General features: G+C 47.6%; 1 protein-coding gene across 1 annotated transcript in view; it reads right to left on the bottom strand.

The window, feature by feature from the left end:
* Positions 1-11,694, bottom strand: part of PRDX4 (peroxiredoxin 4) — a 31,760-nt gene extending 20,066 nt beyond the window's left edge. Inside the window, exons 1-2 of the mRNA XM_085844866.1 lie at positions 11,401-11,694; positions 759-876 (exon numbers count right to left, since the gene is read on the bottom strand). Of these exons, the coding sequence (XP_085700992.1) occupies positions 759-876; positions 11,401-11,569 (287 nt within the window). The 5' untranslated portion in view covers positions 11,570-11,694. The remainder of the gene's footprint in view (positions 1-758; positions 877-11,400) is intronic.
* Between the last annotated feature and the right edge of the window lie 2,422 nt (positions 11,695-14,116).

Consider the following 14,116-nt stretch of genomic DNA (forward strand, 5'->3'; position numbering starts at 1 on the left):
CATGAACCATGAAACCCTTATACCTCCTCCTCATAAACAATTAAACCCTTACACCTCCTCCTCATAAACAATTAAACCCCAACACCAACTCCTCATAAACCATTAAACCCTTATACCTACTCCTCACAAACCATTTACCTACTCCTCACAAACCATTAAACCCTTACACCTACTCCTCATAAACCATTAAACCCTTTTACCTACCCCTCATAAACCATTAAACGCTTATACCTACCCCTCATAAACCATTAAACCCTTTCACCTACTCCTCATAAAGCATTAAACGCTTACACCTACCCCTCATAAACCATTAAACCCTTTCACCTAGCCCTCATAAACCATTAAGCCCTTACACCTGCCCCTCATAAAACATTAAACCCTTACACCTACCCCTCATAAACCATTAAACCCTTACACCTACCCCTCATAAACCATTAAACCCTTACACCTACCCCTCATAAACCATTAAACCCTTACACCTACCCCTCATAAACCATTAAACCCAACATCTCTTCGTATGACATTAAAACCCAACACCGCCTCTTCGTATGACATTAACACCTAATACCTCCTTCTCATATGACATTAAAAACTGATACGTCCCCCTCATTTGACATGAACACCGAACAACTCCTCGTGTAACATTAAAACCAAACAGCCCTCCTAAAATCACATTATAACCTCAGCCCAGCTCATGTCACAGTTTAATCGCAACCATGCTGTTCATCTCACAGACCCATGCAGATGCTTTTGCTCACAAGTCCAGAGGGAAGAAGAAGAAGACGAGATATTTGCCAAGATAATCCGTTAATTTCAGCGCCTTGAATTCTCCTCCGACCACAGCCGTTCCTTCCCAATGCGGTGCTGGTTTGGAAACTTCAAATGGGATGAAGATAAGAAAGAAGACAAAAGGAACAATGGGGTTGGGAGGATGTTAGCAAGTCAAATTAACTTTATGCTGTTGTCCATCTTCTGTCACTCAACATTGATTCTCAATCAGACCAGAAATTTTGGGAATCATGAGATTGTGCGTTAATAATGCATTCAAACAGGTGTTATGTCGAGACGATGAATAATTCGCCATTATCACGTACACTACTTGGACAAAAGTTTGTGGACACCCCTTCTAATTAGTGGATTCGGCTATGTCAGCCACACCTATTGCTGACAGGTGTATAAAATTAAGCACTTCATTCATTCCCTTGTATATCCCTTCCACCAACCTGAATTATGCTTCCGGCATTCCCATTCATCTCATTGTCATCATCACCACCTCTCTCTGGACAGTGTCGTAGGACAGTGTCGTAGCCATACAATCTCCATAGACAAACATTGACAGTAGAATGGTCCATACTGAAGAGCTCAGTGACTTTCAATGTGGCACCGCCATAGGATGCCTCCTTTCCAACAAGTCAGTTCATCAAATTTCTGCCCTGCTTGAGCTGCCCCGGTCAACTGTAAGTGCTGTTATTGTGAAGTGGAAACGTCTCGGAGCAACAACAGCTCAGCCGTGAAGTGGTAAGCCACACAAGCTCACAGAACAGGACCGACGAGTGCTGAAGCACGTAGCGCGGAAAAATCGTCTGTCGTCAGTTGCAACACTCACTCTACCGAGTTCCAAACTGAGTGGTAGCAACGTCAGTACAAGCACTGTTCATCAATAACTTCATGAAATGGGTTTCCATGGCCGAGCATCCACACACAAACCTAAGATCACCATGTGCAACGCCAAGTGTCGGCTGGAGTGGTGTAAAGCTCACGGCCATTGCACTCTGGAGCAGTGGAAACACGTTCTCTGGAGTGATGAAACACGCTTAGTTCCAGTGAAGGGAAATCTTAACGTGACAGCATACAATGGCATTCCAGATGATTCTGTGCTTCCAACTTTGCAGCAACAGTTTGGGGAAGGCCCTTTCCTGTTTCAGCATGACAATGCCCCCGTGCACAAAGCGAGGTCCATACAGAAATTGTTTTTCGAGATCTGTGTGGAAGAACTTGACTGGTCTGCACAGAGCCCTAACCTCAACCCCATCGAACGCCTTTGGGATGAATTGGAATGCCGACTCGCTTCCATTCACTATCACTTAGGGCGTACACACTTTACTTACAATACAAGTTACGACATCACAAGGCACCCTATAGTCATGGCTAGTGTGACACTACAATCACTGACGTCTTAATTCAGTCCTTTCAACCATTAGGCAATTAATGTACTGTACTTCCAATTGATTTCTTTGAACACCGTCAAGTTAAATCTATTGCGATCTCACTGCCGACATTGGCGACTCGTCGCCCAAAGTTGCAAGGCCCAAACACCTAGATTGTGAGGTCACAGTTGTCAAGTTCGACACTGATCGCCGGTTTGGAGCCACAATAGAGGGTGCGAGTTACCGGAGGCAAGGTGGCCGAGCGTCTGGGCTGCGATGTTGCGCTGCCGGTGACTACGGACCGTTTGATGATGGCTGCATTGCTGCGTTGAATCACAGGTTTCCCCCAGTTGTTCTAAGCAAAATAATTTCGATCTCCGATGGCGTGTCTGTCAGGCATGATCCGATGGTGATCAAATGTCATGAACACAAACGTGACCACTTGCTAATGCCCAGTTTATCTCCCGTTCCATCTGGCCTTTCCCCCCGCGTCTGAGCAATCTCTTCCAGCGATGCAGCGAAGTCTGATCTCGAGGAAATTTCATCGACGTCACGCTCGCCATGAACGGGCTTTTTCAGTATCTTTGCAGAATGTGAAGTGAATAAAGCAGATGCACATGAAAACACCATTTTGAAAATTTCCCAGAAAATCCTATGAAGGAAAACAACTTAAAACAAGAAAAAGAGCAGAGATTGCACACCCTCGCCAGGACTTGTTTTGTGTGGTGTGTTACGTAATTAATAACAGACATAATTAAGTCTGCCACTTAATAACTGCTAGCAGTAATGACCGGGTACCAAGACGTCCCGCTTTGATTGGACACTTGACTCTGACCCATGACGTTTATTATTATTCAATTGAATTCAGAATGGGATTAAAATAAATTCAATTAAACTCAAATGGAAGACCAAAGAGGTATTAGTCCTGCATAGGAGTCATCAGAAGGAATCCGAACAAGCAACAAGCAAAGATGAAGTCATCAGGAGGAACCTGGACAGGATTCACATTTCAGCTGCTACTTCCGTACCCTCAAACCCATCCAGGAACAGCCAAATGAGCTTCATTCAAAAAAAAGTTTTTTAAACCACACATCAAAAAAATAAAGAATTCTGGCTGCCAGACCGTGTGTCCGATCAAGTGGAAATTTACAACATGTATTCCCCATCATCACTCGATCATAATTCTGAAGTTTCACGTCAATTAATTAAGCGGTTCCACAGAAAACATTATTTAATATTTCTTCTTAAATCCAACATGGCTTCCAAACCATGTGACCTATAAATTATTCCTTAACAAACTTGTACACGTATGCCTTGAAGAACGTTTCCGTGAAGTTCCCCCCCCCCCCGATCTGTCCGGCTGTTCTGGAGAAGAAGATTTTTTATATGTTTTAGGGTAAATCCAATATGGCTGCCAAACCATGTGACCTATGATGTCATATGTGTGAACCTTTTGTTCCTCATGGAAAGGCGGTCATTTGTGTAAAGTTTTACCTCGATCTGGTCAGCCATTTCAGAGAAGATTTTTGAAGATTTTTTTTTTAATAAAAAAAAACACAATATGGATGTCGAATCACGTGACCGATGACGTCATCAAAAACATTTGTGGACAATTTTATCCCTAGATACCCTCAAAAATGTTCATACTCATTGGATGTACCATTCTCTAGATGCAATTATGACATCATAACGAAGGCACCAATGATGTCATTAAAAAAATCACACTCATTCCCCATGAGGAGTACTTGCTATGTGCCAAGTTTCAATTTCTTCCATGGTGCGGTTTCAGAGATATAGAGGTCCAAAATTATATTGATTATTATCCTTTGTAGATATTTGTCTATTTTTATTAAATTCTGAGTTTATTTTAAGTTGCTGTGTCCATGTATTTGTCATGGGATTTGAGTATAACCCCCCCCCCCCCACCGTGCATCCATCTGTGCCTCCGTCGCTCCGCCATTGCTCCCCACCGCTCCCCGTGCGCGTTATAATCTTTGAGAATCAACGTGTCCACCTCCTAATAAGGAAAGACCGCTCGGCTATCCGGGCTGGCGGTGTTAACTGCCTGTCACCACAATTTGGATCGGGGAGGGGGGGGGTTAACCTTAACCGCCAGCTCCATGACAACATATATCTCTACCAATTAATGTCAATGTGTGTTCGTCCATCAGTCTCCTCCATAATTCCAAAACTATAAAACCGAGCAGCCTGAAACTTTGCATGCATACCAAGAGAACTCCAAGGAAGTGTAAGAGTGAAAATTGGGTGTTCATGTTAATGAAAACACATCTTTTGAAGATAATTAACGGGGTGCTCATCACGAAAAAAACAAAATAAGCCTTACCAAGATGGCGGCGCACCATCTTGGTCAGCCCTGTCAGCTCCCAAGTCTGAAGCCACCATTTTTTTGGGCTTGCTCAACAATGCCTTGACTTGGAACAGGCTGCAATGGTTTCTTAACAATGTGGTTTTTTTCTTTTCTTTTCCACTTTCCTCACTCAAGTCATTGAATGCCTGTTCTTCATAGCTACGAATCGCTGGGTGTATTGCAATGCTTATAAACGCACAGAGACACCAGCGTTCGTGGCTTTATTTCATTTCCGCACATGCCATAACCTCGAGAATCTCTTAAACTAAGCAGAATTACAAATTTTAAACTTCTTTATTGACTTCAGCAGTTGTTCCGACTGTTAAAACAAGTGCTCACATGTCCAATTCGGGCATCGTTTGACATTCCGTGCGTCTTCAGGTGCATGATGTTTATCTATCTATAATTCCAGCAATGTGTGTGTGTGTGTGTGTGTGTGTGTGTGTGTGTGTGTGTGTGTGTACATGTGTGTGTGTGTGCGTGTGCGTGTGTGTGTGTGTGTGTGACCGCTGTTTCTCGACAACCACTGGTCCGATCTAATTGAAACTTGCCAGGTATATTGCTGGGGACCTGAGTATGTGCCTTTTCAAGGTTTGATATTAATTGGACAAGTGCTTCCCAAGTTATGGCCATTTATTTACCAACCAATGACAAAACACGTTGCTGCGTAGGCGTGGCTGTTGGGGAAGAGATTCTCAGCTGCGTTCCGCATTACGGGTTACAACGTATGGACTTCCGGATAGTGATGACACTGTATTCTAATAATTTCTCGATTTCTTAGGCACATTTAGAGATAAACACAATGCCCCAATCCAGTCGTTGTTTACGAGAGTGAAGGAACGGCCTGTGTATTTGTTTGAAAGTTTTTTTTTGGGGGGGGGGGATTTGCGCGTACGGCCACGCACGTATGGGCATGTGGGAGCGAAGGAACGGCCTGTGTGGTTGTTTCTGGCAAGCGGTTTGAAAGTTTTTTATTTTTATTTTTTGCACGTACGGGCACGCACGTACAGACACGCACTAGTATGACCAATTGCTAATCGCTTGCCATTCCTTATCAAACATTTCTTTGGAGTGCTTACTTGAGTGTGGAAGCAACTTGGCGAGCGCTCTACAATATTCACACTCTCACTGAATATATCGATCGACTTGAACAAAGTTCAGGGCCCATTCGCCTATGTTTGGCTGTGCGATGTCTCAGGCGTGCGTCAGGCCATGGTTCGCTCGCTGAATATGTGCAACTTTATTTTACACCATGTCTCCCCTTTTTGTAAGATCATCTTTCATTATATGACCCATCACTTCGGCAGAGATAGATATATGAAAAAAAAATTTAACGTTTCATTTCTGAAAAAGTTTCTTCAACTGTTTTGCTAGAGTGGTTGCTTCACCAAAGCCACTTGGCGAGCGCTCTTCAAGCTTCGTTGGCAGTTCTCCATGGTGACATTTCCAGAGTTAAGAAAGCAAAATAATTTAATTAGATGATGACAAGGAGTAAACTTGAAGGGCACTCGGTAGAGCGTATTCCTCAGGCAAGCAATGCCTGATGCACGAGAACATATCGGGCCCAGTACATTTTTGAAATATCGTGCTATATATCGTTTTTGGCCCTATCTCTTAATAGTGAAAAATCACTTTTAAATAATTATCGTATCCAGATCCGGATTCGGACATTCACCAAAATCTAATCAGTTCGTCCTTGTCACACACCGAACATGTCCACAAAATTTCATCCGAATCCGTCCACAACTTTTTCAGATATCCTGTACACAAACAAACAAACAAACAAGCAGTCATAGACTGGTACTTACGAAATCGTCAACTTGACCTCTGACCTTGTCTAATAAAAGATGTCTCTCGAGAAGGTAGCGACACAAACCAGAAGTTTCTACGATGATTCTGTACCAAACCATCAAAAATCGAATGTTTGACCTCACTGTGACCTTGACCTTTGACCGATTTTGACTAAAATCTAATCAGCACTAGCCATCACCCTCCTGAATCACGTGGTGTAATTTGACATTGGTAGCTTCTTCCGTTCTCGAGTTATCGTGCCTACAAACAAACAAACAAACAAACAGAAACGGAAGGCATCAATATACTTACAAAATCTTTAGATTTCGTAAGTAACAAGCCGGTAGGCGACATGGCTGCTCGCTCTAGATGGAAAGCTGGCCGACGCGACGAGCCGATATTCATGTACATGCTTTCAATCAATTTAGCACAATAAATATGATTATCACAGCCCTCTTCGTTTGCGCCCAGAAACCCACCTTGTGAAATTTCAGGCATGTTTCCAAAGAGACTCTAACAAATGGCAGCCCTGGTAATTCCATTTATCTATTCGCTAAAGATTTTATTTTTATATGATGCTGTTTGACATTCTCCTTGGGCACAAAAAAACAGGTCCCTCGGAGGTCCAGTTTCGGAGGTATTGATTTTTTTTGTCCAGTCCACAATAAGTGTACGATGTACGATAAAGTATTTTAGCTGTTGCTAAGCAACGGAGGTGTGCATAGCAACCATTCATTTTTGTGTACATGCTAGCCACGTTGTACACATTTCACCCAAGTTTCATCAAAATCAGACTCTTTCTCTTAGAGATATTCGCAATTAACCGTTTCTAGAGAAATGTCAAATGTTTGACATGTACTCGCCCAAAACCTATCTCCTCCTACAAATATTTCTTGTTAGGGCTGCAAATTGGCATGAAGGGAGCTCGATAGATTGCGCACACAACTCCAAGCTTCGATTTTTCGATTTATTTATTTTTTTATTTTTTGACAACTTTAAAGGACCGTTGCTACGCCGTTGCTAGGGCACGGGGTCCCATATTCGAAAGCACACGATTCCCAGAAATATTGGTCCTACCTACCAAGTTTCATTGGAATCGGTTGAGTGGTTTAGCCCCTAGGCTTGACCAAAGTTTCGAGGACAGACAGACAGATGGAAATGTCCAGAATAAGGGTGCTCTAAGAGCAGCAATAAACAGAAAGGGGGTGAAAACATGAAGGTGAAGGAGGTAAAAATGTTTTCAGTTACAAAGCATCTCCACATTACGGAAGGATAGCCCAGTGAGACGCATGCTCACTCGAAGCTGTCTAGCCTGGGTTTGAATCCCGACCCAGCTATAAACTGTCATCCCTGTGTTCCACAGAGAGGGTGATTCAGCAGTGTGCGTGTCATTCCTCGGATGGACGTTAAACTGGGCATCGCATCTACCGCAATTACATCCTATCCTATTCTCTCATCCTCTCATCCTCTCACCCTTTCACCCCCAACAGGTGAGCTAAAAATAAACTCTGCATGATGATAAAACTCTGCAACAACATGTGACCAACTCTTCAAAAATAACCACCTGGTTTCATATTAAATGATAAATAAACACAAAAAACGTTACTGATCAACAATGGAGGTGTCGTGTCGGCTGGAAGAGTGGAGGGTACGAGGTTGGTGCCGGTGTGTAGGGGAAGGTGGCACGGTGCTGGTGTGCGGTGGAGGGTGGCACGGTGCTGGTGTGTAGGGGAAGGTGGCACGGTGCTGGGGTGTAGGGGAAGGTGGCACGGTGCTGGTGTGCAGTGGGGGGTGGCACGGTGCTGGTGTGTAGGAGAAGGTGGCACGGTGCTGGTGTGCAGTGGAGGTGGCACGGTGCTGGTGTGCACGGTGCTGGTGTGCAGTGGGGGGTGGCACGGTGCTGGTGTGTAGGGGAAGGTGACACGGTGCTGGTGTGCAGTGGGGGGTGGCACGGTGCTGGTGTGTAGGGGAAGGTGACACGGAGCTGGTGTGTAGGGGAAGGTGGCACGGTGCTGGTGTGCGGTGGAGGGTGGCACGGTGCTGGTGTGTAGGGGAAGGTGGCACGGTGCTGGTGTGCGGTGGAGGGTGGCACGGTGCTGGTGTGTAGGGGAAGGTGGCACGGTGCTGGTGTGCGGTGGAGGGTGGCACGGTGCTGGTGTGTAGGGGAAGGTGGCACGGTGCTGGGGTGTAGGGGAAGGTGGCACGGTGCTGGTGTGCAGTGGGGGTGGCACGGTGCCGGTGTGTAGGGGAAGGTGGCACGGTGCTGGTGTGCGGCGGAGGGTGGCACGGTGCTGGCGTGTAGGGGAAGGCGGCACGGTGCTGGTGCGCAGTGGGGGGTGGCACGGTGCTGGTGTGTAGGGGAAGGTGGCACGGTGCTGGTGTGCAGTGGGGGGTGGCACGGTGCTGGTGTGTAGGGGAAGGTGACACGGTGCTGGTGTGCAGTGGGGGGTGGCACGGCCTTGGGGTGTAGGGGAGGGTGAGAAGGTGCTGGTGTGTAGGGGAAGGTGGCACGGTGCTGGTGTGCGGTGGAGGGTGGCCCGGTGCTGGTGTGTGGGGGGGGGTGGCACGGTGCGGGTGTGCGGGGGAGGGTGGCGCGGTGCTGGTGTGTAGGGGAAGGTGGCACGGGGCTGGTGTGCAGTGGGGGGTGGCACGGTGCTGGTGTGTAGGGGAAGGTGGCACGGTGCTGGGGTGTAGGGAAGGTGGCACGGTGCTGGTGTGCAGTGGGGGGTGGCACGGTGCCGGTGTGTAGGGGAAGGTGGCACGGTGCTGGTGTGCGGTGGAGGGTGGCACGGTGCTGGTGTGTAGGGGAAGGTGGCACGGTGCTGGTGTGCAGTGGGGGTGGCACGGTGCTGGTGTGTAGGGGAAGGTGGCACGGTGCTGGTGTGCAGTGGGGGTGGCACGGTGCTGGTGTGTAGGGGAAGGTGACACGGTGCTGGTGTGCAGTGGGGGTGGCACGGTGCTGGTGTGTAGGGGAAGGTGACACGGTGCTGGTGTGTAGGGAAGGTGGCACGGTGCTGGTGTGCGGTGGAGGGTGGCACGGTGCTGGTGTGTAGGGAAGGTGGCACGGTGCTGGTGTGCGGTGGAGGTGGCACGGTGCTGGTGTGTAGGGGAAGGTGGCACGGTGCTGGTGTGCAGTGGGGGTGGCACGGTGCTGGTGTGTAGGGGAAGGTGACACGGTGCTGGTGTGCAGTGGGGGTGGCACGGTGCTGGTGTGTAGGGGAAGGTGACACGGTGCTGGTGTGTAGGGAAGGTGGCACGGTGCTGGTGTGCGGTGGAGGGTGGCACGGTGCTGGTGTGTAGGGGAAGGTGGCACGGTGCTGGTGTGCGGTGGAGGGTGGCACGGTGCTGGTGTGTAGGGGAAGGTGGCACGGTGCTGGTGTGCGGTGGAGGGTGGCACGGTGCTGGTGTGTAGGGGAAGGTGGCACGGTGCTGGGGTGTAGGGGAAGGTGGCACGGTGCTGGTGTGCAGTGGGGGGTGGCACGGTGCCGGTGTGTAGGGGAAGGTGGCACGGTGCTGGTGTGCGGTGGAGAGTGGCACTGTGCTGGTGTGTAGGGGAAGGTGGCACGGTGCTGGTGTGCGGTGGAGGGTGGCACGGTGCTGGTGTGTAGGGGAAGGTGGCACGGTGCTGGTGTGCAGTGGGGGGCGGCACAGTGCTGGTGTGTAGGGGAAGGTGACACGGTGCTGGTGTGCAGTGGGGGGTGGCACGGTGCTGGTGTGTAGGGGAAGGTGACACGGTGCTGGTGTGCAGTGGGGGGTGGCACGGTGCTGGTGTGTAGGGGAAGGTGACACGGAGCTGGTGTGTAGGGGAAGGTGGCACGGTGCTGGTGTGCGGTGGAGGGTGGCACGGTGCTGGTGTGTAGGGGAAGGTGGCACGGTGCTGGTGTGCGGTGGAGGGTGGCTCGGTGCTGGTGTGTAGGGGAAGGTGGCCCGGTGCTGGGGTGTAGGGGAAGGTGGCACGGTGCTGGTGTGCAGTGGGGGGTGGCACGGTGCCGGTGTGTAGGGGAAGGTGGCACGGTGCTGGTGTGCGGTGGAGGGTGGCACGGTGCTGGTGTGTGGGGAAGGTGGCACGGTGCTGGTGTGCAGTGGGGGGTGGCACGGTGCTGGTGTGTAGGGGAAGGTGGCACGGTGCTGGTGTGCAGTGGGGGTGGCACGGTGCTGGTGTGTAGGGGAAGGTGACACGGTGCTGGTGTGCAGTGGGGGGTGGCACGGTGCTGGTGTGTAGGGGAAGGTGACACGGTGCTGGTGTGTAGGGGAAGGTGGCACGGTGCTGGTGTGCGGTGGAGGGGTGGCACGGTGCTGGTGTGTAGGGGAAGGTGGCACGGTGCTGGTGTGCGGTGGAGGGTGGCACGGTGCTGGTGTGTAGGGGAAGGTGGCACGGTGCTGGTGTGCGGTGGAGGGTGGCACGGTGCTGGTGTGTAGGGGAAGGTGGCACGGTGCTGGGGTGTAGGGGAAGGTGGCACGGTGCTGGTGTGCAGTGGGGGTGGCACGGTGCTGGTGTGTAGGGGAAGGTGGCACGGTGCTGGTGTGCAGTGGGGGTGGCACGGTGCTGGTGTGTAGGGGAAGGTGGCACGGTGCTGGTGTGCAGTGGGGGTGGCACGGTGCTGGTGTGTAGGGGAAGGTGACACGGTGCTGGTGTGCAGTGGGGGGTGGCACGGTGCTGGTGTGTAGGGGAAGGTGACACGGTGCTGGTGTGTAGGGGAAGGTGGCACGGTGCTGGTGTGCGGTGGAGGGTGGCACGGTGCTGGTGTGTAGGGGAAGGTGGCACGGTGCTGGTGTGCGGTGGAGGGTGGCACGGTGCTGGTGTGTAGGGGAAGGTGGCACGGTGCTGGTGTGCGGTGGAGGGTGGCACGGTGCCGGTGTACAGGATGGTATGTTGTGAGAATGAGATCGCTCTGGATGATGATGGTCGATCAGGGTATTTTGCCGGTAAACTTCGTTCAACGCCGCATTATGTGAACACATCATGTTCCACATCGGTGACAGAAAACAGACGAGTTTGAGACGGACGAGGCGGTAACGTCACAATGGAAGAAGAACACGTGGAGTTTTATTCGGAATGTTCACTCAGCCCTTCTCGCCGCATTGGAAACTCACTTTGCGCTTTACTGAGGTGAAGTGAATGTGCCTCTCCAGGTTGTCGAGCCGCCTCGCCCGGGTACACGTCCCCTCCGGCCACAACGTGACATTCACTTCCCTCAGGACCCGACGCGGCATCGGCGCAACGTGTCCACACGAGACACAATAGGAGCAGAAAAACCGCCATGTCGCGCACAGTCACGTGTCCACAGAGAGTCACGTGCCCACAGAGAGTCACGTGCCCACAGCAAGTCACATGTCCACAGAGTGTCTGGTGTCCACAGAGAGTCACGTGTCCACACAAACGACGACGAACCACAGAAAGTGTGAACGCGTGACGTCATTCACAGAACGTCACGTGGCCTCGAACACCCGTGGGAAATCGCGAAGATTTCAGCAACGAAACTTTCATTTAATTATCCAGTACCTCCTTTATCCCCCCGAATCAGGACTAATTACATTTTAACCATTTAATTATCCAGTAGCTCCTTTATCCCCCCTAATCAGGACTAATTACATTTTAACCATTTAATTATCCCAGTACCCCTTTTATCCCCCCTAATCAGGACTAATTACATTTTAACCATTTAATTATCCAGTACCTCCTTTATCCCCCCTAATCAAGAGTAATTACATTTTAACCATTTAATTATCCAGTACCTCCTTTATCCCCCCTAATCAGGACTAATTACATTTTAACCATTTAATTATCCAGTACCTCCTTTATCCCCCCTAATCAGGACTAATTACATTTTAACCATTTAATTATCCAGTACCTCCTTTATCCCCCCTAATCAAGAGTAATTACATTTTAACCATTTAATTATCCCAGTACCCCTTTTATCCCCCCTAATCAGGACTAATTACATTTTAACCATTTAATTATCCAGTACCTCCTTTATCCCCCCTAATCAGGACTAATTACATTTTAACCATTTAATTATCCAGTACCTCCTTTATCCCCCATAATCAGGACTAATTACATTTTAACCATTTAATTATCCAGTACCTCCTTTATCCCCCTGAATCAGGACTAATTACATTTTAACCATTTAATTATCCAGTACCTCCTTTATCCCCCCCTAATCAAGACTAATTACATTTTAACCATTTAATTATCCAGTACTTCCTTTATCCCCCATAATCAGGACTAATTACATTTTAACCATTTAATTATCCAGTACCTCCTTTATCCCCCCTAATCAGGACTAATTACATTTTAACCATTTAATTATCCAGTACCTCCTTTATCACCCCTAATCAGGACGAATTACATTTTAACCATTTAATTATCCAGTACCTCCTTTATCCCCCCTAATCAGGACTAATTACATTTTAACCATTTAATTATCCAGTACCTCCTTTATCCCCCCTAATCAGGACTAATTACATTTTAACCATTTAATTATCCAGTACCTCCTTTATCACCCCTAATCAGGACTAATTACATTTTAACCATTTAATTATCCAGTACCTCCTTTATCCCCCCTAATCAGGACTAATTACATTTTAACCATTTAATTATCCAGTACCTCCTTTATCCCCCCTAATCAGGACTAATTACATTTTAACCATTTAATTATCCAGTACCTCCTTTATCCCCCCTAATCAAGAGTAATTACATTTTAACCATTTAATTATCCAGTACCTCCTTTATCCCCCCTAATCAGGACTAATTACATTTTAACCATTTCATTATCCCATACCCCCTTTATCCCCATAATCAGGACTAATTACATTTAACCATTTCATTATCCCATACCCCTTTTATCCCCCCTAATCAGGACTAATCTAATTACATTTTAACCATGTAATTATCCAGTACCTCCTTTATCCCCCCTAATCAAGAGTAATTACATTTTAACCATTTAATTATCCAGTACCTCCTTTATCCCCCCTAATCAGGACTAATTACATTTTAACCATTTCATTATCCCATACCCCCTTTATCCCCATAATCAGGACTAATTACATTTAACCATTTCATTATCCCATACCCCTTTTATCCCCCCTAATCAGGACTAATCTAATTACATTTTAACCATTTAATTATCCAGTACCTCCTTTATCCCCCCTAATCAAGAGTAATTACATTTTAACCATTTAATTATCCAGTACCTCCTTTATCCCCCCTAATCAGGACTAATTACATTTTAACCATTTCATTATCCCATACCCCCTTTATCCCCATAATCAGGACTAATTACATTTAACCATTTCATTATCCCATACCCCTTTTATTCCCCCTAATCAGGACTAATCTAATTACATTTTAACCATGTAATTATCCCTGTACCCCCTTTATCCCCCTTAATCAGGACGAATCTAATTACATTTTAACCATTTAATTATCCCATACCCCTTTTATCCCCCATAATCAGGACTAATCTAATTACATTTTAACCATGTAATTATCCCTGTACCCCCTTTATCCCCCCTAATCAGGACGAATCTAATTACATTTTAACCATTTAATTATCCCGTACCCCCTTTATCTCCCCTTAATCAGGACTAATCTAATTACATTTTAACCATTTACTTATCCCGTACCCCCTTTATCCCCCCTAATCAGGACTAATCTAATTACATTTTAACCATTTAATTATCCCTGTACCCCCTTTATCCCCCCTAATCAGGAATAATCTAATTACATTTTAACCATTTAATTCTCCTGTACCACCTTTATCTCCCCTAATCAGGACTAATCTAATTATATTTAAACCATTTAATTATC

This window comes from Eptatretus burgeri, chromosome 11 (genome assembly GCF_056783735.1).
Source record: "Eptatretus burgeri isolate ZD-2024b chromosome 11, Ebu_testis_v1, whole genome shotgun sequence".
Lineage (NCBI taxonomy): Eukaryota > Metazoa > Chordata > Myxini > Myxiniformes > Myxinidae > Eptatretus > Eptatretus burgeri.